Genomic DNA, 25,823 nt, shown 5'->3' on the forward strand with positions numbered 1-25,823 from the left:
GCATGTAGTTGCTTATGGTCTGTTGCCTGTTCTTTTCTACTCTGGAACTTTGGAAGCAATCATGCTCTTAATTAAAGAGTGCCTGCTTTTTTTTTACAGTTTCTTCTGGACAGTTACTAAGGGAGGCTGTCGCTGCTGAGACAAGATTTGGTGAAACCATTAAACCCTATGTTGAAAGTAGGCAGCCAGGTAAGGTTCCTGACCCCCCTACTGCTTGTATTCTGATATTGAACAAAGGGCAAGATTCAGACACCACCAGAGCTTTCCTCCCTCGTCATTAACAGGGAGTTCAGGAGACATTGAACAACTGAATTTCTCAGAGTGAGATCCATGGGGACTTCCCCTCCACTTCCCTCTAGCCCTTGCTTAGAGCATGTTTGTACTAGCTGAAGGCAGAGAAGGGTTACTGAATAATTTACTAACTGATTAATAGACTCACATGGGTATAATTAGGACAGGCATAGGCAGCAGCTACAGTAACCAGTACAGTGCTTAAGGGAGCTGGAGGCTGCTTTAGCTTCGCCTGAAAGAAAGTTTCTGGGGCGCTGCTGTTTGAAGATGAGTCAGGAGGAGAGCAGAGCCCCTGCTCTTTTGAAGTGGAAATAGGACAGTTTGAATCTGTCGAGTTTAATTTTTCAGAGGTGCAATGGACCCTGTGGTGCAACACATTTTTCTTTTTTGTCAAAAAAAGTTTTTTTAATGTTATTTTCCATACATAAAGTTTTTTTTCTTTAAATATATGAAGCAAAGTTTAAAGTCATCAGTAGCTAACACAGAAAAAAAATTTAGGTATTTTTAAATGCCATTTTTAATACTTTTTTCATTCTTCTTCTCCAACAGCATTTCTGATCCATAAGTTAATTTATTAAAGACTAGATATTTAAGTGGATTGTTTTTACAATAAAAAAAATCCACATTTTAATTCATTTCACCATCCCAAATTAGTTTTATTATATAAATTTTATGTACATCAATGAATAATATATAAATCCATGCTGCCAGATATAACTTAATTTTTGAATTAAAATTGTTTTCAAAGCTACATCTTTAAAGAATGATTGTTGCAGGTGACTCAGTGTTACAGAGTAGGGGATTGTGTTCGTAGATAATGATTAATATCACAATTTTCCATGACAGTCATCTGAACATGTTGCAAAAATTGCAAGTTGAAATAAATAAATATTGTGTTTTGTATTTACTACTTTTCAGACAAATTTCATAAGAGCATATTTTTATTCAGTATCCCAGATATTTTGGCAGTGATTTGTGAATCTTGTAAGGGCAAATTTTCAATACATGAACTACTATAACATAGAGGTGGCTTGTACTTAGATTATTGGTGTATTATTGCTAACACACATATAGAGGAAATAGCTAATTTTACCCAAATCCCTTGCAAGTTAAGTGTCATAATTCGTTTACACATGATCATATACATTCCCTAGGTGAGTCCGAAGTATATGACCCATACTGCTAAAACAAACATGATTAATTCACAAATAGTAAATGAAAGAAATATGAATACAACAATATTCAATGCGTTAGTTGATCTTCTTTACCTCAATTAGCAGTCACTTCTGGGATGTTTTTTATTTGGTTAGAATGATGCAATCCTAGGTCACCATTTGCAGCTGCCAAAGAAGAGTTATTTCAAATTAGTCCCATCATAACTAGTGAATAATCTTTCTTATTGTCAAATAAGGTCAGTGATCAGTCCTAACATTTAAATTAACCAGATTTGAATCTGTATTAGCGGTTCTCCAATCCCAACAGCAATTTGGACAATTTATACTGTACTTAAGAATGCCACACTATAACAGTTAAAATTGTGAAAGTTACCTTGTTCATTTTATCTTGTCTTGATGATTGTGGAGGGATCAAAAATTGCAGGCATATTAATGTATGATTAACTGATGGGAGAAGGATCTAAAGTAAGAATAAAAAGAATGCCTGTAGTTAAAATGTTCCCCTACAATCATTATGTCCCATTCAAAAGCTATCGTTCCTTTTACTTAATAATTTTAACAAAAGTAAACAACACCGTTTCAAGTAGTATATATATTTTGTATGACATTTTACGTCATTTAATTTAAAATAAATCAAATAAATATTATACAGCTGATATCTATTTGTTTTACTTTAAAATTGATACGTGCTTTTTCAACATCCCTCTCATAATCCAACAAATAGTAATCTATTTTCTTGGACTCAGTATAATACTCTAGGCATCAGAGTGATGAAACTATTTAATTTAAACCAGTAATTAATACGATACAAACCACTGTGTGATCACTATTCAATGGGGAGATCTTGATTTTGTGATAGCTAATAATAAGCATTAGTGACTTAGGGAAACATTTTTTTTATCTTTAGTGATGGTTTTGTGATTTGGTATTAGTACTATGATTTTGGAAACACCAAATCATAATACAAATTACAGAGGAAATGGCTATATTACAAGATTTGTAGGAGTCAAGTCCCATACTAGTCTGAAAATTTGAAATTGGTCTAAAAAAAGACTGAAATAAAGAGCAAGAATTAGCAAATGATTTTAAAAGCTGCCAGATTTTTTATGTTTTAGGAAGGAAATGCATCATCCCATCCAGTCTGCAATATAAGTGATTCCAGTTCCATATCAATGTAGCTGACTATAAACTGCATTTTGAAATGGGCAAATAGTCATATAGTTATATCTAACTGCAAGCCCAAAGAGAGAAATCAAATCATACAAGTCACATTGCTGCACACTTGGCATTGAATCAAATTGTGACTTAAGCATTGTATTAGAGATCGATTGATACTTAACACACACTCTTCTGCACCCCTCACACTACCCAATAGATCCTCTCCTTACATCACAGCTGCAGTGCTCTTGCAGTTTATACAAGAAAGCATTTCAGAGTAGTATGCAGAAAAGTATTCCCTCCAAACAACACTAGTACTATAATTAACCTTGTCTTAGTTTACCACACAGACTTCCCAACTCCTGGCAATATTTTAGATGACTTCCAACTATTCACAAAATGCTTCAATTTCTAATCCAAGTGAAAAAAAATAAGTGTCAAGCTCAAATGGCCATATTAGTAGAGATTTGAAAGCATCAGTCAGAGCTCAAATCCATTTAATTTGGAGTGGTGCAAGTGAGCAGATTAATACTATAAATTATTAATTGTTCCTGACCCAAATTCATTCAGTATTTCCTGTTTTGTACATGCTGCCTCTTGATTACTTGCTCTTTCTCTGTCCCTTTTTCACAGTTTAGCTTTGTTGCCCTTTTAGACACCACACTTGCATTAGTGAGATCTAACAAAAACAGTATAAACTACTCAAAATGTCAAATATTAAAACATATGATAAATCTCTTTCATTGATGCTCTATCAGGATTGAGGATAACTATTCTAGCATCTTCTCACTGCCTGATTTGCTGAGTTCCTCCAGCATTTTGTGTGTTTTACTTTAGATTACCAGCATCTGCAGAATTTCTCCTGTTTTTGAGGATAACTTGTTTGTACTCATTTCCAAGGTGGCTCATTGTGGGATCTATGGGCTACCAAGATGGGGCAAGAGGTACCTGATATTGTGGGTGACTAGTTCGGGAGTTATGCTCCTAACAAAAAGTCATGATTCTCAATATTGTCCTAAATGCTCTTCTCCATGTTGACCTGTCATGGGCTAGAGTTTGTCATGAGTTGGTTGAGCAGTTTCAGTTAGCTGCTGAAAAAGCCATTGAATCTTTTCTTCTCATCTAGCTGCTAATCTCTTCTCTTGATGGGATTTAGAATTGATTGCCTGCTTTGAGAGTTTGGTATTGTGTATGGGAACGTCATGGCCTGTCTTACACAGCCAATGGAATGAAAGTCGTAGTTGAGTTTATAAGACCATTAGATATAGCAGCAGAATTACCCATCACCCAACACATGCCCTCTTCTCATTGTTACCGTCAGGAAGGGGATTCAGAAACAGCTTCTTCCTCTCTGCCATTCGATTTCTAAATAGACAGTGAACTCATGAACACTCTCACTTTTTTTTTCCAGTTTTTACTCTGTTTGTTTTTAATTTAACTATTTATATTTTTTTAACTGTAATTGATTTATTTTTTCTATATTATCACATATTGCATTGTACTGCTGCCGCTAAGTTAACAGATTTCACGACATATGCCGGTGATATTAAACCTGATTCTGATTCTGATTCAGATTAGGCCATTTGACTGATGAAGTCTGCTCTGCCATTGAATCATGGCTGATTTATTATCCCTCTCAACCCTATTCTCCTGCCTTCTCCCATAACCTTTACTGTCACATACACAAGTGCATGTACTCACAAATGCAATGTAAAACTTACTTGCAGCAGCATCATAGGCACGTAGCATCAGGTTCACAGCATAAACGCAAATTAAACATAAATTATACAAATGTATACAAGAAAGAACACAATTAGAACAAAACCATGTTACTGATATCTCAATGTAAAATGTAATTGATATCTCAATGCCGGGGATGTTGGTCAGGGAGAGAATGCTATCGTTACCACGCACACAAAATACTGGAGGAACTCAGCAGGTTGGACAACATCTACGGAGAGGAATAAACACTCAACATTTCGGGTCGAGATCCTTCATCGGAACTGGAAAGGAAGGGGGATGAAGCCAGAATAATAAGGTGACAGGAGGAGGAGGAGTACAAGCTGGCAGCTGACAGGTGAAACCAGGTGGATGGGTGGGAGAAGGAGAGATGAAGTAAGAAGATGGGAAGTGAAGAGTGGAAAAAGGAAAAGAGCAGAAGAAGGAATCTCATAGGAGAGGGCAGTGGAGTGGCAGCAGAGTGAGGTGATGGGCAGGTGAAGAGAAGAGAAAGGGGAAAAGGGGACCCAGAATGGGGGTAGAAAGAAAGAGAAGGGGAAGGGTGAAGACATTTCTGGAAGTTAGAGAAGTTGATATACATGCCATCAGGTTAGAGGCTACACAAATGGAATATGAGATGATGCTCTTCCAACCTGAAAAGACCTCATTGTGACAGTAGAGGAGGCCATTGACCGATATAGTAGGATGGTAATAGGAAGTCAAACTGAAATGGGAAATCCTGCCTTTTGTGGCAGATGGAGCGAAGGTGTATGGATGCCATCACTGATTTGTTTATGCTGTCAGTGGATTTGGAGAATTTTGCAAAGACAGGATGGTGTTATCCTTCCAGTTCTTTGATATGTCTATTATAAGTAGTTCATTTTTCAGAAACATACTGGAGGACGGGACCATTCCTTCCCAGTAGACCATAGGACTGAAAGCTTCATCTTCAATTATTCTTCCTCTCAGATGACTAAAGATTCTGAAAACCACATTTTCCAGAATTTTGTAAGAGAAGAGCATTGCACAATTGATGCAGTTTAACACAGGACTCCTGTTTTATAGATGTTGAATATAAGCCCATTCCCTTCTACTCTGACTCTGAGCTAAACCTCTGAACATAAGCCAAATACCATCTTCTTACTGCAGCTGAAAGACTGAAGTGGCGTGGAGTGGATGTGATACTAGTTGAACAGTTTCTTGGCCATCATTGAGATTAACTGCCTTCCACCTGAAGTTTGATAGAGGGAGTTGCAGAATTATGATGAGAAAATTTGAGAAAAATGTTGCAGCCAGTCTAGAATAAAATTGGGTCTGTTGAGAACCTGCTGATAAAACCAGAGCTTTGATGCCATTGTGAACAAGGAGAAAGATGGGGGTGATTTTTTTTTTGAGGGCAGGTAAATTTGAGAAGATTTCTCTAGATAGATCCATGATAGAATCAAATCTTTTTTGTGAAGTCAGTAAAAGCCATGTATTATGATTGATGCTGCTTCTCTCTTGAGTAAATAAAGCAGAAATCACAGTATTTTATTTATATGGAGAATTGCATTTATTATTAATTAATCTTTACGAATACGAATTGACAATAAACTGGACTGGTCAAAGAACACTGAGGCTGTCTACAAGAAGGGTCAGAGCTGTCTCTATCTCCTGAGGGGACTGAGGTCCTTTAACATCTGCTGGACGATGCTGAGGATGTTCTATGAGTCTGTGGTGGCCAGTGCTATCATGTTTGCTGTTGTGTGCTGGGGCAGCAGGCTGAGGGTAGCAGACACCAACAGAATCAACAGACTCATTCATAAGGCCAGTGATGTGGGGATGGAACTGGGCTCTCTGATGGTGGTGTCTGAAAAGAGGATGCTGTCCAAGTTACATGCCATCTTGGACAATGTCTCCCATCCACTACATAATGTACTGGGTGGGCACAGGAGTACATTCAGCCAGAGACTCATTCTACCGAGATGCAACACAGAGCGTCATAGGAAGTCATTCCTGCCTGTGGCCATCAAACTTTACAACTCCTCCCTTGGAGGGTCAGACACCCTGAGCCAATAGGCTGGTCCTGGACTTACTTCATAATTTACTGGCATAATTTACATATGACTATTTAACTATTTATGGTTCTATTACTATTTATTATTTATGGTGCAACTGTAATGAAAACCAGTTTCCCCCGGGATCAATAAAGTATGACCAAGACTATGTATTGCACCCAAAACGTTGCATTTCGTCTGAAGCAGTATGGAATAGTTTTCTGTAAAACTTTCAGCAGGGCAAGTGTTAATGAGTAAGAGGAATAAACTCCACATTTTGGACTGGAACCCTTCATCAGGATGAAGTGTTGACTGTTTATTCCTTCCCTTGGAAGCTGCGGACCTGTTCAGTTTCTCTAGTATTTTGTGTGTGTTACTCTGGATTTCCAGCATCTGCAGAATCTCCTGTGTCTTACTGAACTGTAAAGTTGCTGTTAGAAACATTCCCCAGCAGATGGCAGGCAGTACTAAAAATCTTCTGTATAGCACTGGAGAAAATGTGAGAGTTGTTTTTGTTTTCAGCACTAATGAGCACAATTTCCTCTTGAATCACTGAATTAGAGGCAGGAGGATTACTTTCATTATGCAGTTAGATCAATTATTAACAACCTCTAATTATTGGTGACATTTCAGAGAGTTGCACTGCACAGTGTCGCAAGAATATGTTTTGCTTTTCCACATTATCTTTTAGCAGCTTTCATGCCAGATGCTTTTAAACCTGAGTGAGTGATTTTGGTGACTGCTTTTTCAATATTGGTTCAAGTCTCTTTTCAATGTTCTAGTACATAATCTATGCTGACTAGTGCCAGTGGAGTGTGTTATTGTCTAATAAACATACACATCCCACAGAATATGTGCACTTCTAATAGTCAGGTCAACATTAATTCTTCAACCAATGAATTAATTTGCAAACTAATTGGTCATTTATCTCATTGCTTGTGAGAACATGCTATATGCAAATGAGTACATCTGCCTACAAATCAAGATTAACTAAACTTTAAAAGTAAATCTTTGCAAAATGTTGAGTTATTCTGACATTGTGAAAGACCCTATATGTATCTAAGTGTTTGATATAATTTCATTTTTTTGTATGTGTGCCAGGAGAATATCCTTCTTTGAATTTACTTGTGCATACTGTTCATTTATTTGTTGGTTTTTATAATATTACTTTTTAATTGAGAACATGTTAAAAATGGAAAAGATTTATTGTAAAAAAAAATTGAGGTAAATGCTGTGGCACCATTTTTTCACTTTCTGTTTTTATTGTGGCCTATCAGTCTGCATGCAAAATGCAGGTATGTTAAGGGATCTTCTCCTCTCACCCTGCTGTCCACTCTGAGAGCTAATTTTTGTCTTTTAATTTTTGTGTCAGCTGCTGTTGTACTTATCTCAGTTACAGCAGTGAACCATCATTGGCTTCAATCTTAGCGAACACCAGCTGAAAGAAAGGTACAATCCTCACCACATAATGCACATGTTCAGGGGAGTTTGAAAGATGGGTCTTCATGGAATGAAGTACAGCATATCTATGTTGGTAGCTGGTCACCATACTGGCCAACCCATCAGAGAGAACAAATACAAGCTAGCCTTGCCACAGAGAATAAAGGTGCAATTAAACCTGCCGGTGAGCCTGTGTGCAGAGGCTTGGAGCACAAGGATAATCCAGCATGAATAACCCAAGACACCTTGCAGAATAAAGAAACCATAAAACCATTAAACATATGAGCAGAATTAGGCCTTTTAGCCCATTGAGTCTGCTCTGGTATTCCATCGTGGCAGATTTATTATCTCTCTCAACCCCATTCTCCTGCCCTCTTGTAACCTTTGATGCCCTTACTAATCAAGAACATATCAAGAATGATGAGGCAAATTAACTTCTGCCTGAGAAATCATTTGGATCTGCTCCAATTTGCCTATGGGAGCAACAGGTCCACAGCAGATGCCATCTCATTGGCTCTTCACACAACCCTGCAACATCTGGACGGCAAAGATGCATACATCAGGATGCTCTTTATTGATGAACGCAGCAGGCCAGGCAGCATCTCTAGGAAGAGGTACAGTCGACCTTTCAGGCGGAGACACCAGCAACTTTGATGTGTGTTGCTTGAATTTCCAGCATCTGCAGAATTCCTGTTGTTTGTTTTTTATTGATTACAGCTCAGCATTCAATACCATCATCTCCTCAAAACTAATCAATAAGCTCCAAAACCTTGGCCTCAATACGCCCTTGTGCAATTGGATCCTCAATTTCCTTACTTGAAGACCCCAGTCAGTTCAAATTGGCAAGAACATCTCCTCCATGATCTCCATCAGTACACGTGGACTACAAGGCTCTGTGCTTAGCCCTCTGCTCTACTCACTTTACACTTACGACTGTGTGGCTAAGCACAGATTTTAGATTATGAGGACACTCAGTCCTCATTTATTGTCATTTAGAAATGCATGCATGCATTAAGAAATGATACAATGTTCTTTCAGAGTGATATCACAAAAAAACAAGACAAACCAAAGACTAACACTGACAAGACCACATAATTAGTTACATATAGACCATATAGTTACAGCAGTGCAAAGCAATACCATAATTTGATAAAGAGCAGACCATGGGAATGGTAAAAAAAGTCTCAAAGTTCCGATCGACTCCCAATAGTCCCCGATAGCAGGTGGAAGAAAGGAGAAACTCACTCTGCCATAAACCTCCAGGCACCGACAACTATCGATGCATTGGAAGCACCCAACCACAGCTGACTCTGAGTCCGTCCGAAAACTTTGAACCTCCGACCAGCCCTTCAACACCGAGCACATCTCTGCCGAGCACTTCGACCCCCGTCCCAGCCGCCGAGGATTCGGGGCCTTCCCCTCCAGAGATTCAAGATCACACAGTAACAGCGGCAGCGAAAAGGGCATCTCAGAAGTTTCTCTGGATGTTCCTCCGTTCTCTTACGTCTGTCTCCATCAAATCAGAATTGTGCACGGCACCCTACTTGACAGATTACAGATATCATTCACCGGAGTGGCCGTGCAAGCTACGTCACGCCACCATCTTCTCCTCCTTCAATGCCATATTCAAGTTTGCTGATGACAGCACTGTCATAGACTGAATCAAAGGTAGTGATGAATCAGCATATAGGAGGGAGATTGAAAATCTGGCTGAGTGGTGCCATAACAATAACCTCTTACTCAATGTCAGCAAGGCTAAGGAGTTGATATTTGTCTTCCAGAAGAAGGAAACCAGAGATCTATGAAGCTGTCCTCATCAGAGGATCTGAGTTGGAGTGTTTCAGCAACTTTAAGTTGCTCTGTGTTATTATTTCGGAGGACCTGTTCTGGGCCCAGCATGTAAGGGTAATTATGACGAAAGCACGGCAGTGACTACATCCTTTGGAGTTTGCAAAGGTTTGGCATGACATTTAAAACTTTGATAAGTATCTATCGATGTGAAGTGGGGAGTATATTTACTGGCTGCATCACAGCCTTTTATGGAAACACCAATGCCCTTGAACAGAAACCCCTACAAAAAGTAGTGAATACGATCCTGTCCATCAAAGGCAAAGCCCTTCCCACCATTAAGCACATCTACACAAAATGCTATCGCTAAGTAAATGCTATTGCTATGCTAATACTAAGTAGCGTCCGTCATCGGGTCAAGCTGTCTTCTCGCTACTGCCATCAGGGTGAAGGTACAGCAGCCTCAGGACTTACTCCATCAGATTCAGGAACAGTTATTACTCTTCAACCATCAGTCTTTTAACCAAGTGGGATAACTTCACTCAATTCATCTGCCCCATCATTGAAATATTCCCACAACCTATGGAGTCATTTTCAAGGACTCTTCATCTCATGTTCTCGATATACATCATACTATTTATTTATTTATTTATTTGTTTGTTTGTTTATTATTATTTCTTTCTTTTTGTATTTGCATGATTTGTTGTCTTCTACAAATTTGTTGAATGCCCAAGTTGCTGCAGTCTTTCATTGACTCTGTTATGATTATTATTCTATTATGGATTTATTGAGTATGCCTGCAAGAAAATGAATCTCAGGTTGTATATGGTGACATAGGTGTATTTTGATAATAAATTTACTTTAAACGTATCAACTTCTGCTTTAAATATACTTAATAACCAAGCCTCCGCAGCCACCTGTGGCAATGAATTCCACAGATTCATCACCCTGTAGCTAAAGAAATTCCTCCTCATTTCTGTTCTAAAGGGACCTCCTTCTATTCTGAGTCAGTAACCTCTCGTCCAGGACTCCCCTACTAAAGGAAACAGCTTGTCCACATCCACTCTATCTAGGCCTTTCAATATTTGAGACGGTTCTGTTCACAATAAAGCAAGTGATCAACTCCATGAACACAGTGAAAACATGCTTCATGATGGAGCCTTATAAATTATGTAGTCATAATTAAGTTGTCGCCAGGTTGGAGATCAGATTGATTTTTTTCTCATGCAGGGACATAAGAATATTAAGGTACCTTACTGGAGTACTAGTGACCAATACAACTCTTCATTTCCAGCTTCCCATCTTCTCTCTCTAGTACTTTTATTGCTCAGGATGATTGCAGCTTCATTTATCATTAAGTTTTACAGCATACAGCAGAACCATACCAGGATACTGTGCCTAGTCCATCATGACAAAGAGCACAAAATGATCAATACATAGCAATAGTTATACTGAATACTCGAACACTTACTTAGTACTTGTAAAAGATTGATTTTAGGTTCTTTTTTAAAATAAATGTTCCACAGTTTTAAATAGGCAGTTGAGTTGCATGTATCTTTATATCATTACAAATTGTTTATATTTAAGTTCTTGATTACCCTAGTAAAAGCATAGATGGTCTAACTGCCCTTGAAATATGGTAGGCCACTGAGATTAATTTAAATTATAGTGGTCTGTAAGGATAAATAATAAAGGAGGCAACAATAACCTCAAGGACAGCATTGGCAGATAACTAAATCTTCTGAAATTTCATCCATCTGGTGTTAATAGTCCTAAAATAAACCAGTTCCACAATTCTTATGATTACAATGGACAACAAAGAAATAGCCTATATTTGTTATTTCAATTCATAATTCAAGTCAGAATAACTGATGCCAAGATTAAGGAAGACATATTTGTTAGTCCATAAATCAAACAGGTCGTCAATGACAGGCAAATCGAAGAACTTCTTGTGCGGCACATGTTCAGGGAGGCTGCAATCGATGGCGACTCTTCCAGCTTAAAGGAGTACACAGCATCAGTGACTAGCTACATCAGCAAGTGCATCGATGACGTCACTGTGTCCAAGACTATCACTACACGCCCTAACCGGAAGCCATGGATGACCGCGGAAGTGCGTGCACTGCTGAGGACCCGTGACTCTGCCTTCAGAGCAGGCAACAAGGCAGCCCTAACAATGGTGAGGGCCAAACTGTCCCGGGCCATCAGAGAGGCAAAGTGTGCTCAAGCCCAGCGAATCCACAGCCACTTCCAGGACAGCGGTGACACGCAGTGCATGTGGAAGGGTATTCAGGACATCACCAACTACAGGACAACATCACCTGCCTGTGCTGGTGATGCCTCCCTCCCAGATGCATTGAACAATTTCTACGCTCATTTCGAGGCGGAAAATGACGTGGTGGCAAGGAAGACCACTCCTCTTCCCAATGACCAGGTGCTGTGTCTTACTGTGGCTGATGTGAGGAAAACTCTATGCGGTGTCAACCCACGGAAGGCTGCTGGACCGGACAATATTCCTGGCAGAGTGCTCAGAGGATGTGCAGACCAACTGGCAGATGTTCGCACTGACATCTTCAACATCTCTCTGAGCAGTGCTGTCATTCCAACGTGCTTCAAGGCCGCCACCATCACCCCCGTGCCGAAGGAGTCTTCAGTGTCCTGCCTCAACAACTACCGTCCAGTCGCACTAACATCCATCACCATGAAATGTTTCGAGAGGCTCGTCATGAGACACATAAAGACCCTGCTGCCCCCCTCACTGGACCCCCTGCAGTTCGCGAATCGTCCCAACCGTTCAATAGACGGCGCCATCGCCACCACCTTCCACCTGGCCCTCACCCACCTGGACAAAAAAGACGCATACGTTGGAATGCTGTTTATAGACTTCAGTTCAGCATTCAACACAATCATTCCTCAGCACCTGATTGGAAAGCTGAAACTGCTGGGCCTGAACACCTCCCTCTGCAACTGGATCCTAGACTTCCTGACTGGGAGACCTCAGTCAGTCCGGATCGGGAGCAGCATCTCCAACACCATCACACGGAGCACGGGGGCCCCCCAGGGCTGTGTGCTCAATCCACTGCTGTTCACTCTGCTGACCCACGACTGTGCAGCAATACACAGCTCGAATCACATCATCAAGTTCGCCGATGACACGACCATGGTGGGTCTCATCAGCAAGAACGACAAGTCAGCATACAGAGAGGAGGTGCAGCGGCTAACAGACTGGTGCAGAGCCAACAACCTGTCTCTGAATGTGAACAAAACAAAAGAGACGGTTGTTGACTTCAGGAGAGCATGAAGCGACCACTCTCCACTGAACATTGATGGCTCCTCTGTTGAGATCGTTAAGAGCACCAAATTTCTTGGTGTTCACCTGGCAGAGAATCTCACCTGGTCCCTCAACATCAGCTCCATAACCAAGAAAGCCCAGCAGCGACTCTACTTTTTGCAAAGGCTGAGAAAAGTCCACCTCCCACCCCCCATCCTCACCACATTCTACAGAGGTTGTATTGAGAGCATCCTGAGCAGCTGCATCACTGCCTGGTTCGGGAATTGCACCGTCTCAGATCGCAAGATCCTGCAGCGGATAGTGAGGTCAGCTGAGAAGATCATCGGGGTCTCTCTTCCCGCCATCACAGACATTTACACCACATGCTGCATCCGCAAAGCTAACAGTGTTGTGAAGAACCCCATGCACCCCTCACACAAACTCTTCTCCCTCCTGCCGTCTGCAAAAGGTACCGAAGCTACATCATTTATTATTATATTGTAATTTGTCCTCTACTATGTCTGTTGTCTTGTTTATTAATTATTGTACTGCCCTGCACTGTTTTGTGCACTTTATGTAGTCCTGAGCAGGTCTGTAGTCTAGTGCAGCTTTTATGTTGTTTTACGTAGTGTAGTGTAGCCTTGTGCTGTCTCACATAGTCTAGTGTAGTTTTGTGTTGTTTCATGTAGCACCATGGTCCTGGAGGAACGTTGTTTCGTTTTTACTGTGAACTGTACCAGCAGCTTATGGTTGAAATGACAATAAACTTGACTTGACTTGACTGGCGAAAATCACGTGGAAGGCATTTGAGGATGTTGTTGCAAATTTTTTTGGCAACTACAGAGCCCCAAACTACTTTTAGTTGGTTGATAACATGCTTCAAGCACACAAAACCATGAAGTACAGTATGTCACTAAAGATTCATTTTCTGCATTCCCATTTTTCCCAGCAAACCTTGCTGCTGTCGATGACAAGCCTGGTGAAAGGTTTCACCAGGACATTGTAGTCACGGAGAAACAGTATCAAGGCAACTGGAATCCATCAATGCTGGCTGATTACTGTTGGACACTTAAGCAAGAAGCCTCAGACACTTGAGTACAAACAAAAATCATCAACAAAACACTTCCATCTTAGTTGAACTATTGCAAAGCATCAGCACCTTTATGCAATTAAATGCATAATATTAAAATAAACGTTAGTTTCTTGTTTCTCTGAATTCCAACATGCTACAAGTAGTCTGAAATTATATTTCTGTTCAGCTTCAAGTGGTCTATCATAAACAAAAATAGATTCTGAGGAGGCAACACTTTCAAAAAAATTTGTTGTCCAGCGTTATTTTAAGTTTAAACCTTTTTCTATTCTAAACAGAATTTCTGCTATTGAATAAAAGAAATAACTAGAATTCTAATCACAAACAAGAGAAAATCTGCAATTGCTGGAAATCCAAGCTGCACACACAAAATGCTGGAGGAACTCAGCAGACCAGGCAGCATCTATACAAAAGAGTACAGTCAACTTTTCAGGCTGAAGGGTCTTGGCCCGAAACATCAACTGTACTCTTTTCCACAGGTGCTGCCTGGCCTGCTGAGTTCCTCCAGCATTTTGTTTGTGTTACTTGAACTTTAAAACACCTTTCATTTACTCATCATAATGCCCAATGGCTTATAGAGCCAATGAATCATAGTTAAAATGCAGACACTGATGTGATGTAACACTTGAGTCAATTAGCACATAACCTCTCTCACATCTCCACCCTGCTGACAGTCAACACCGGTGCACCACAGGGATGTGTACTTAGCCCATTGCTCTAATCTCTCTGCACCCATGACTATGTGGCCAGACATAACTCAAAAACCATCTATAAATTTGCAGAAAATACAACCATTGTTGGCAGAATCTCAGATGGTGATGAAAGGGCGTACAGGAGTGAGATATACCAGCTAGTTGAGTGGTGTCGCAGCAACAACCTCGCACTCAACATCATCAAGACCAAAGAGCTGATTATGGACTTCAGAAAGGATATGAGGAGGGAATACAAACTAATTTCATAGAGGTATTAGAAGTGGAGAGAGTGAGCAATTTCAAGTTCCTAGGTTTCAATATCTCTGAGGACCTAACCTGGATGCAACATATTGATGCAACTATAAAGAAGGCAAGACAGCAGTTATATTTTATTGAGGGTTTGATGAGATTTGGTTTTGTCAATTTGAACACTCGAAAACTTCGACAAATGTACTGTGGATAGCATTCTGACTAGCTGCATCACCGTCTGGTATGGACGGTGGGCTACTGCACAAGATCAAAGTAAGTTGCAGAAACTTGTAAAATTAGTCAGCTCCATCATGGGTATTAGCCTCCATAGTATCCAAAATATCTTCAAAGTGCGGTGCCTTAGGAAGGTGGCATCTTTCATTAAGGATCTCCACCACCAAGAACATGCCCACTTCTCATTATTGCCATCAGGAAGGAGGTACAGAAGCCTGAAGGCACACACTTAATGATTCAAGAACAGCCTCTTCCCCTCTGCCATCTAATTTCTAAATGGACATTGAACCCACAAACACTACCTCTCTACTTTTTTATTTCTGTCTTTTTTTTTGCACTACTTATTAACTTAACTATTTAATAGACATGTATATACTTACTGTAATTCAGCTTTTTTTCTCTATTTTTATTTATGTGTTTCATTGTACTGCTGCCATAAAATTAACAAATTTCAAGACTTATGCCAGTGATGTTAAACATGATTCTGATTCGTAAACTGCAGCATAATAATGATCAGGTAATCAATTTTTCCACTCACTCTGTTACAGTTAATACAGAATGGATTACATAATTATTAAGACGTGGTGTACAAAGGAGTCGCAAAACTGCATATAGACAATGGAATGGAGGACATAAGGAAAAATCTTCATAATAAAATGCAACACTACATGGTGGAATTGAACACCAAAGGAGGAAATATTTTTAAAAGATTGTGGTATGAATATGACTCTTCATGATGCCTGAAATCATCAATCAGAAATAGTGCATATGTTATTAGTGCTATAAGAGATTTTTGTGTGAATCTGAAATGCAAATGTACTGGGAAGAATATACTTCATATGTGATTATCAACTATCACCCAAACATCAAGCGTGGAATTGGTACCAGGCTAAAAGTTCTCTTTGATTAAATTCCCTACTCTGTATGATGTGACACGTGCCATCCAGGAAAAAGATTTGAGGCACAATCTCAAGTGGTGAGGTGGAAAGATGAACAAGATTATTCTTGTTTCACAAACTCAGAAACATAGCAAACTGTAATATTGTATAATACTGTACTATAATATTGTAATCATATTTTGTTTATTTTAGTTCCAGATGTTATGGTCATGAAATGTGTCGCTCAAAGGCTAAGTAAACTGGACTGTTCCACTCGGGGCTGGGTGATGCATGGATTTCCTCAGGATCTGGTACAAGCTGAAATGTTAAAAGATGCAGGATTCTTAGCAAATAGGTAAGCTTTCATGTAAGATATTTAATGCAGTATATTGAGACTTGCTTAAATAATGGTGTAACCATTACATTACAACTAACTATATTCTGTGTTAAAAATACTTTGTCATATAACTATGCTCCTCACCATGCAATCAGTGGTTGGCAATAAGCTGTCCTGGTAGAGGGGCGTGATTGCTTCTATAGAGCATCTTGCTCTTGTAGGTGGTTGTCTCTCGGGGTCCGAGGAAGACTAAACATTGTGCAGTCATCTGTTGATATGCATGTGGCTTCGGAGGCTGAAGGCTGAAGCACACATGCGGTTGCAGGTTGGACATGGAATGGCGGTTGTTAGAACAGGTGCATACACAGCTTTGTGGTGTCGGTCTCGTGCTGCTGCAAGGCGCTGATTTCGGTCATCCTCAAAGTCAGACGCAGTTTTTCTGGTCAGGGCGCGCCATGCAGCCCTGTCGGCTGCGGTCTCCTCAAGTTGTTGAGGCTGGAGGTCTGCCCATTTGATGTACGATTTCAGATTGTCTTTGAATCTTTTTTTGGGGTGGCCCGATTGCGCCTGCCATGCTCAAGCTCACCATAGAGTAGCTGCCTGGGGATTCCTGTTTCACCTGTGCGGATTACGTGGTCAGTCCAGCGCAGCTGGGCCTGGAGGATCCTTGCCTCAATGCTTGTGCTGTTGGCTCTGTCAAGGACTTCCTGGTTGGTGATTCGGACCTGCTATTGAATCCTCAGGATCGACCGCAGAGAGCGCATGTAAAACTGCTCCAGCTGTTTGATGTGCCTGCGGTACAGGGTCCAGGTTTCGCAGCCGTACAGGAGAGAGGTGAGGACCACAGCCTTGTACACCTTGAGCTTGGTTGAAAGCTGAATGTCCTTGTGCTCCAGAACTTTGACATGGAGTTTCCCCGAGTGCCTGCTGGCTTTCTGGATCCTTGCTATGATCTCTTTGTCAAGGGATCCGTCACTGGAGACGGTGCTTCCTAGATACTTGAAGCTCTCCACATTCTTCAGGACAGTGCCGTCGATGGTGATGCATGGCTGAGGAGGGTGACTGTTTGGAGCAGGTTGTAGGAGAACTTCTGACTTACTGAGGCTGATTGTCAGGCTGAACAGCTTTGAGGCTGTGGAGAGCTTGTTGACAATCATCTGCAGGTGGTTCTCCTGGTGGGCCATGAGGGCACAGTCATCAGCAAACAGGGCTTCAGTGATGAGCCTCCTCAATGTTTTGGTCTTTGCAGCAACGCATCTCAGGTCAAACATCGATCCGTCTAGGCGATATCTTATATAAATACCCAGGTCTAGGTCCTTAGCAGCATGCTTCAGCACTTGGGTGTTGAAGAGCACTGGTGCTAGAATGCACCCCTTGCTTCACGCCATCTGAGATGTTGAAAGTCTCAGGTGGGGAACCACCTGAGAACACTTCTCCTGTCATGCCATTGTGGAGCAGGCGGATGACTGTAGTGAATTTCTGTGGGCAGCCAAGCTTTCTAAGGATGATCCTCAGCACGTTTCTGTTGACCGTGTCAAACACCTTCGTCAGATCAATGAAGACAGAGTATAATGTCATGTTCTGTTCCAGGCACTTCTCCTGTATGTGCCTCACTGCGAAGATCATGTCGACAGTGCTGCGTTCAGGATGAAAGCCACATTGCAACTCGGGAAGGTTCTGTTCAGACACTGTTGGAATCAGTCTGTTGAGGATGATTATGGTAAACAACAAGCCATTTCAACCAAACAGATTGAAGAATCCTTAATGAGCTTAAACCTTAATCTACCAAGAAGTAGCTTTTTGAAAATGTAGTTTCATTTCAAATGTTGCAAAGAGAGCAAAACAGAGAAGGGTAAGATGGAAGAGTTTGAAATAGAGAGAGAAATAGATAGATAGGTACTTTATAGATCCCAAAGGAAATTACACTGTCAGTAGCATTACAAGTGCACAGATATAGAAATATTTGAAGAGAAGTAAGGAAGAAAAAAAAGTTACAGGAGGGGGTCATCTCTTCCCCGGCTATAGGTTGACTCATTATAGAGCCTAATGGCCGACGGTAAAAATGATCTCATGTAGTGCTCTTTGGAGCAGCGCAGTTGTCTTAGTCTGTTACTAAAGGTGCTCCTCTATTCAGCCAAGGTGGCATGCAGAGGGTGAGATACATTGTCCAGAATTGCCAGGATTTTCCGTAGGGTCCTTTGGTTTACCACAGCCTCCAGTGTGTCCAGTTTGACTCCTATAACAGAGCCAGCCTTCCTAATCAGTTTATTAAGTCTGTTGGCATCACCTGTGTTGATGCCATTGCCCAGCACACCATCACATAGAAGATTGTACTGGTGACAACAGACTGGTAGAACATGTGAAGGAAAGGCCTGCATACTCCAAAGGACCTCAGTCTCCTTAGGAAGTCAGTGGCCTCCGTGGTGGTGCTCCTCTCAAGTCTGTCATCCAGGTGCATCCCCAGGTTCTTGTAGGTCCTCACCATCAATAGTAACAGGCAGCAGCGCAGGCTTATTTTTCCTAAAGCCCAACACCATCTCCTTTGTATTGTAAAATTTTCAGTACTAAGCAGTAATTAAGGTTAATCACATCACTTATATTTGAATAGCCGAGAAAATGGGAGAAAACAAAGGAGATAAAGCAAAGAGAAACAGAGAGCTAATGTTGAAAAAAAACCTGTGATATTGCTTCATGGTGACATAAGACATAGGAGCAGAATTAGGCCATTTGGCCCATCATGTTGATTCCACCATTCCACCTTGGCTGATTTATTATCCCTCTTAACCCCATTCTCCTGCCTTCTCCTTGTAACTCTTGACACCCTAACTAATCAAGAACCTATTGTCCTCTTTGGACATATGGTTTATAGTTTAAAATTTTCTTCTCTTTCACTTTTTCATTCTCATTCATATTCTCTTCTACCTTTGTGTGTATAAGTGATAGAAAGTAGTCCAAAGGATTGTTGAGATCGTAAGAAAATCCGATGTTTCCTAATCATGAATGCTGGTTAAGATTGGTGAGATAGTGGACTTTAGTGCTGGCACTAAGGTCTCTTTGGCTGGTAGTGAATTTTAAAGTTTTGGATCTACCTTTTAGAACAGAAGGAAATGACTGAATTTCAACAGTTGAGCACTTGAAAAGGGACAATGGGACTACGCAGAATAATGGTTCAGCACTAACTAGGTGGGCCAAAGGGCTCATTTCTGTGTGGTGGTGTTTTATTACTCTGTTTAATAATCCAAGGCAGAGAACATTATTGATCTGCATTTGCCTTGAGATCATTCTCCATAGCCTGATGTACTAATTCCCATTTAATTCAACAGCGACCCAGGTTCAATTCCCACCACTGTCTGTATAGAGTTTGTATATTCTCCCCATGATTGCATGTGTTTCCTCCAGCTGGTCCAGTTTCCTCCCACATACCAAAGAGTTAGTAAGTAGTGGGCATGCTATGTTGGCACTGGAATCATGTCCCTCAGCACATCCTTGGACTGTTGACACAAGTGACGAATTTCACTATGTTACAATTAAAGCTGATCCAATCTAATGGATAGAGCTGGAACAGGATGGCTGCAGACACCGGGAAGATTCTGTTTTTCCTTTAAAATAGGGCTTGACCAGCAGGATTATATTGATGCATTATTCAGCTGCAGCAGGAAGTGCAATCGAGTTTGATCCTGTTGCTGACAAATGTAAGGTCACACTGCGTTGAAATGAGAAGCAGGGACCCTAAACATTTACCCTGTCAAACCCCGAGATTCTGGTGCCAGTTGTATTTGCAACTGCAGGTCCTAGGAATCTAAAATAAAAGCAGAAAATAGTAGAAACACTCACCAAATCATGCAGCATCCGAGGAAAGAGAAACTGAACTAAATTTTGAACAGTTCAGCACTTTCTAATTATCCATGACAGAAACTTTATGAAATGCATTTCATTCTAGGTCAGCTACATGTGATGAAGGAACTGACAAAGGGTCTCAGATAAGAAACATCAACAGTTTCTTTTTTCATAAATGCTGCTTTACCTGCTGAGTGTTTCCAGCATTTTCTCTTTCCATTTCATTAGTAGTGTCCGTGAGATTCTTCGGCAGTCCAGGGAATCAGGTCTGAAAAACTTAGCTGCTCACTGAATAAATTCACTGAAAGTCCCAACAGATAAAATGAATTCATTTTCCCCCTAAAATAATGCAGGCCTTGGAGATTTAATGCAGGTATGTTTCTCTAAACCAGTGATTCATAATGAGGCTGGTGCTAAGAGGTGGAGAAGTTTAATCCTGTTCCCTGCACAAGGCTGACTTTCTTTGCCTGTATACATCAATTTTCACTGAAGCATGGTGAAATTAGTAGAAGTAAAACGTTTCTAATTATTTAACAATTATTTATGTAAATAGATGATTGCTGCCTATAGATAACGTTTTCTGTAGATCTATGATCAATACATAACAGTAGCATTGACATTACCAATTATAGATAATTCTAATTATAGTAATTCTACATTACTATATACAGATAGTAAAAATCTGTGCCCATAGTTTACTAGTAAAATGCTAAACACAGATTAGTTCGATATAAAAATGGGAGATGTGTGCGCACTATTTTACTAGTCAGACCAAATTTGAACTCTGTTCAGGGACTTTTCAGAAGGTTGTTAACTGCTTTTGTACAGGTAAATGAATTCATCAGTCTGCTGTATTTGCACATACTCAGTATTCTCTAGTGCTGATCCCCATATGGATTACTGAGAACACACAACAGATTAATAGAAGAATCACTGGGAGAATGGAGTTGAAATCTCTGGCACAATCCCGGGGCCAGGAAGGTTAATAACCACATTACCAGCTACTCGGTCTTTAGCCATTTCAAGTGGTAGGTGTTGCTCTGCATACCACAGCCCTATCTTACTCCTCATTAATTGTTCTAATACAGCTGTACCTGTCCTCTATCCGTGCCATTTACAAGAAGTTTGTTGGGCATGCAGTGGAATATTCATCACCTTTTAGTTCTGTGTGCAGGGAAAACACTTTCACAAGGTGTGATTTTAGAGGATTATTATGCTGTATCTGCAGTGAAATAGAAAATGAACAAGCCAGGAACTTGGTTGTGAAATTGTGTCCATTAGAGACAGGGTATCCTGGAATTTCAAATAAGCATTTCATGTAAATTCACAGCCTTCTCTGCATGTTTTCTAATTATATTCACCATACATTGCGGGCTTTGTCCAACTCAAATTTCATTGAATGCACAATTCTACTTGTGCCTATTTCTTGACATGCAGTCTTGGGGTTGAAGTTACTCAGAAGGCTTTGCTTTAAGCATATTTGAGTCAAATTCTGTTTCACATTATTTTAATGATGTTACTTTAACAGGATAATGAACTTCAAGATGCCAGTTATAATATGAGATGAATGTGAGGTGAATTTTTACTCCAGGATTTTCACAGTGGCATGATAATAACCTGTGTGTCAGCTTGGAGTCATTGGTAATGTTTCCTTAGGCAGATCGTTCAGGGTTCAAGTACAAAATCTTAGTCATTCAATAGAGGAAAGTGCTGTACTGTCAAAGGTGCCACCTTTCCAATATGAACTAAAACACCACATTACCACAAGACCACAAGACGAAGGAGCAGAAGTCGGCCATTCGGCCCGTCGAGTCTGCTCCGCCATTTTATCATGAGCTGATCCATCCTCCCATTTACTCCCACTCCCCCGCCTTCTCACCATAACCTTTGATGCCCTGGCTACTCAGATACCTATCAATCTCTGCCTTAAATACACCCAATGACTTGGCCTCCACTGCTGCCCGTGGCAACAAATTCCATAGATTCACCACCCTCTGACTAAAAAAATTTCTTCGCATTTCTGTTCTGAACGGGCGCCCTTCAATCCTTAAGTCATGCCCTCTCGTACTAGACTCCCCCATCATGGGAAACAACTTTGCCACATCCACTCTGTCCATGCCTTTCAACATTCGAAATGTTTCTATGAGGTCTCCCCTCATTCTTCTAAACTCCAAGGAATACAGTCTAAGAGCGGACAAATGTTCCTCATATGTTAACTCTCTCATTCCCGGAATCATTCTAGTGAATCTTCTCTGTACCCTCTCCAACATCAGCACATCCTTTCTTAAATAAGGAGACCAAAACTGCCCACAGTACTCCAAGTGAGGTCTCACTAGCGCCTTATAGAGCCTCAACATCACATCCCTGCTCCTATACTCTATTCCTCTAGAAATGAATGCCAACATTGCATTCACCTTCTTCACTACTGACTCAACCTGGAGGTTAACTTTAAGGGTATCCTGTACGAGGACTCCCAAGTCCCGTTGCATCTCAGAACTTTGAATTCTTTCCCCATTTAAATAATAGTCTGCCCCTTTATTTTTTCTGCCAAAGTGCATAATCATACACTTTCCAACATTGTACTTCATTTGCCACTTCTCTGCCCATTCTTCCAATCTATCCAAGTCTCTCTGCAGACTCTCCGTTTCCTCAGCACTACTGGCCCCTCCACCTATCTTCGTATCATCAGCAAGCTTAGCCACAAAGCCATCTATTCCATAATCCAAATCGTTGATGTACAATGAAAATAGAAACGGCCCCAACATGGACCCCTGTGGAACACCATTGGTAACCGGCAGCCAACCAGAATAGGATCCCTTTATTCCCACTCTCTGTTTCCTGCCAATCAGCCAATGCTCTATCCACGTATGTAACTTTCCCGTAATTCCAAGGGCTCTTATCTTGTTAAGTAGCCTCATGTGTGGCACCTTGTTAAAGGCCTTCTGAAAATCCAAATATACAACATCCACTGCATCTCCCTTGTCTAGCCTACTGGTAATTTCCTCAAAAAATTGTAATAGGTTTGAGAGGCAGGATTTTCCTTTAAGGAATCCATGCTGAGTTCTGCCTATCTTGTCATATCCCTCCAGGTACTCTGTAACCTCATCCTTGGCAATCGACTCCAACAACTTCCCAACCACCTATGTCAAGCTAACAGGTCTATAATTTCCTTTTTGCTTCCTTGCCCCCTTCTTAAATAGCAGAGTGACATTTGCAATCTTCCAGTCCTCCGGAACCATGCCAGAATCTATCAACTTTTGAAAGACCATCGCTAATGCCTCCGCAATCTCCACAGCTACTTCCTTCAGAACACGCGGGTGCATTCCATCTGGTCCAGGAGATTTATCTACCTTTAGCCTATTCAGCTTCCTGAGTACTTTCTCTGTCGTAATTGTGACTGCGCACACTTCTCTTCCCTGCCACCCTTGAGTGTCCGGTATCCTGCCGTCTTCCTCAGTGAAGACTGATGCAAAATACTTGTTCATTTCCTCTGCCATCTCCTCATCTCCCATTACAATTTCTCCAACATCATTTTATATCGGTCCTATATCTACTCTCACCTGTCTTTTACTCTTTATATACTTGAAAAAGCTCCTAGTATCCTCTTCGATATTATTTGCTAGCTTCCTTTCATAGTTAATCTTTTCTCTTTTAATGACCTTCTTGGTTTCCTTTTGTAAGGTTTTAAAAACTTCCCAATCCTCTCTCTTCCCACTAATTTTTGCTTCCTTGTATGCCCTCTCTTTTGCTTTAACTTTGGCGTTGACTTCTCTTGTCAACCACGGTTGCATCATTTTTCCACTCGAAAATTTCTTCTTTTTTGGAATATACCTGTCTTGCACCTTCCTCATTTCTCGCATAAACTCCAGCCACTGCTGCTCTGCTGTCTTTCCCGCCAGTGTCCCTTTCCAGTCAACTTTGGCCAGTTCCTCTCTCACGCCACTGTAATTTCCCTTACTCCACTGAAATACCGACACATCAGATTTCGGTTTCTCTTTTTCAAATTTCACAGTGAACTCAATCATGTTATGATCACTGCCTCCTAAGGGTTCCTTCACCTCAATCTCTCTAATCACCCCCGGTTCATTACACAATACCCAATCCAGTACAGCCGATCGCCTAGTGGGCTCAACAACAAGCTGTTCTAAAAAGCCATCTCGCAGACATTCTACAAATTCTCTCTCTTGAGATCCAGTGCCGACCTGATTTTCCCAATCCACTCACATGTTAAAATCCCCCACAATTATCATAACGTTGCCCCTCTGACAGGCCTTTTCTATTTCCAGTTGTAATTTGTAGTCCACATCCCTGCAGCTGTTTGGAGGGCTATAAATAACTGCCATCAGCGTCCTTTTACCCCTGCTGTTTCTTAGCTCAACACATAAAGATTCTGCACCTTCCGATTCTATATCACCTCTTTCTAATGATTTAATATCATTTCTTACCAATAAAGCCACGCCTCCCCCTCTGCCTACCTTGCTATCCTTCCGATACACCGTGTATCCTTGGATGTTCAGCTCCCAGAGACATGCATCCTTTAGCCAGGTCTCAGTGATGGCCAAAATATCATACCTGCCAATCTGTAGCTGTACGACAAGATCATCCACCTTATTCCTAATGCTGTGTGCATTTAAGTACAACACCTTAAGACCAATATTTGATACTTTTCACTTTGATTTCAATGCAACTTTATTGCACTGCAACTCATCCCAATGGCTACAAATTTGCCCCATCACCCGCCTGTCTTTCTTGACATCTTTACTGCTCACTATCTTAGATTTATTTCTGTTTTCCCCTTCCTCCGCTCTGTCATTCCGGTTCCCATGCCACTGCCAAACTAGTTTAAACCCTCCCTAACAGCTCTACTAAACTTCCCTGCCAGGATATTGTTCCCCTTCGGGTTCAGGTATAACCTGTCCTTTTTGAACAGGTCATACTTCCCCCAGAAGAGATCCCAATTATCCAAGAATCTGAAGCCCTGCCCCCTACACCAGTCTCTCAGCCACGCATTCATCTGCCTGATCCGACTATTCTTGCCCTCGCTGGCACGTGGCACAGGTAGCAATCCCGAGATTACTACCCTGGAGGTCCTGCTTCTCAGCTTCCTTTCTAACTCCTGGAAATCTCTCTTCAGGACCTCCTCCTTTGTCCTATCTATGTCATTGGTACCAACATGTACTAAGACAACTGGCTGCTCACCCTCCCCCTTCAGAATATTCAGGACCCGATCCGAGACATCCCGTACCCTGGCAGCTGAGGTAGATATGTATGATCGTGTATAGAACAAACCAAGAAAAAATGTGGTGTTTTCATTTCTGTTTTAGTCTGTATTGTTCTCCAAGCAAAATTACTTCCCATTAAAATAATGATTTTGTTGTTTGTTCTCTAATATTTTTGTTTGTGGGGCTCTGCACAAATTGGTTGTTATGCACATATAAAGATTGGTCACAAAGTGACATTCTAAGATAAAATTCTCAAGCCAGACATGTGCATCCACATAGCCACATTAGCAAAACATTTTCTTAATACTGCTGTGTTTATCTAGATTCCTCATAAATGCTTGTACGCAATTCACACTCTCTACTCCTTGAAGCCCTTCTGAATTCCCTGATGGGTTTATTGATGACC

General features: G+C 41.0%; 1 protein-coding gene across 1 annotated transcript in view; it reads left to right on the forward strand.

Moving 5' to 3' along the window:
• The window catches only part of ak8 (adenylate kinase 8), a 155,903-nt gene that overhangs the window by 90,380 nt on the left and 39,700 nt on the right, over window positions 1-25,823 (forward strand). Inside the window, exons 10-11 of the mRNA XM_063073107.1 lie at window positions 100-189; window positions 16,235-16,376. Of these exons, the coding sequence (XP_062929177.1) occupies window positions 100-189; window positions 16,235-16,376 (232 nt within the window). The remainder of the gene's footprint in view (window positions 1-99; window positions 190-16,234; window positions 16,377-25,823) is intronic.

This window comes from Mobula hypostoma, chromosome 21 (assembly GCF_963921235.1).
Source record: "Mobula hypostoma chromosome 21, sMobHyp1.1, whole genome shotgun sequence".
Lineage (NCBI taxonomy): Eukaryota > Metazoa > Chordata > Chondrichthyes > Myliobatiformes > Myliobatidae > Mobula > Mobula hypostoma.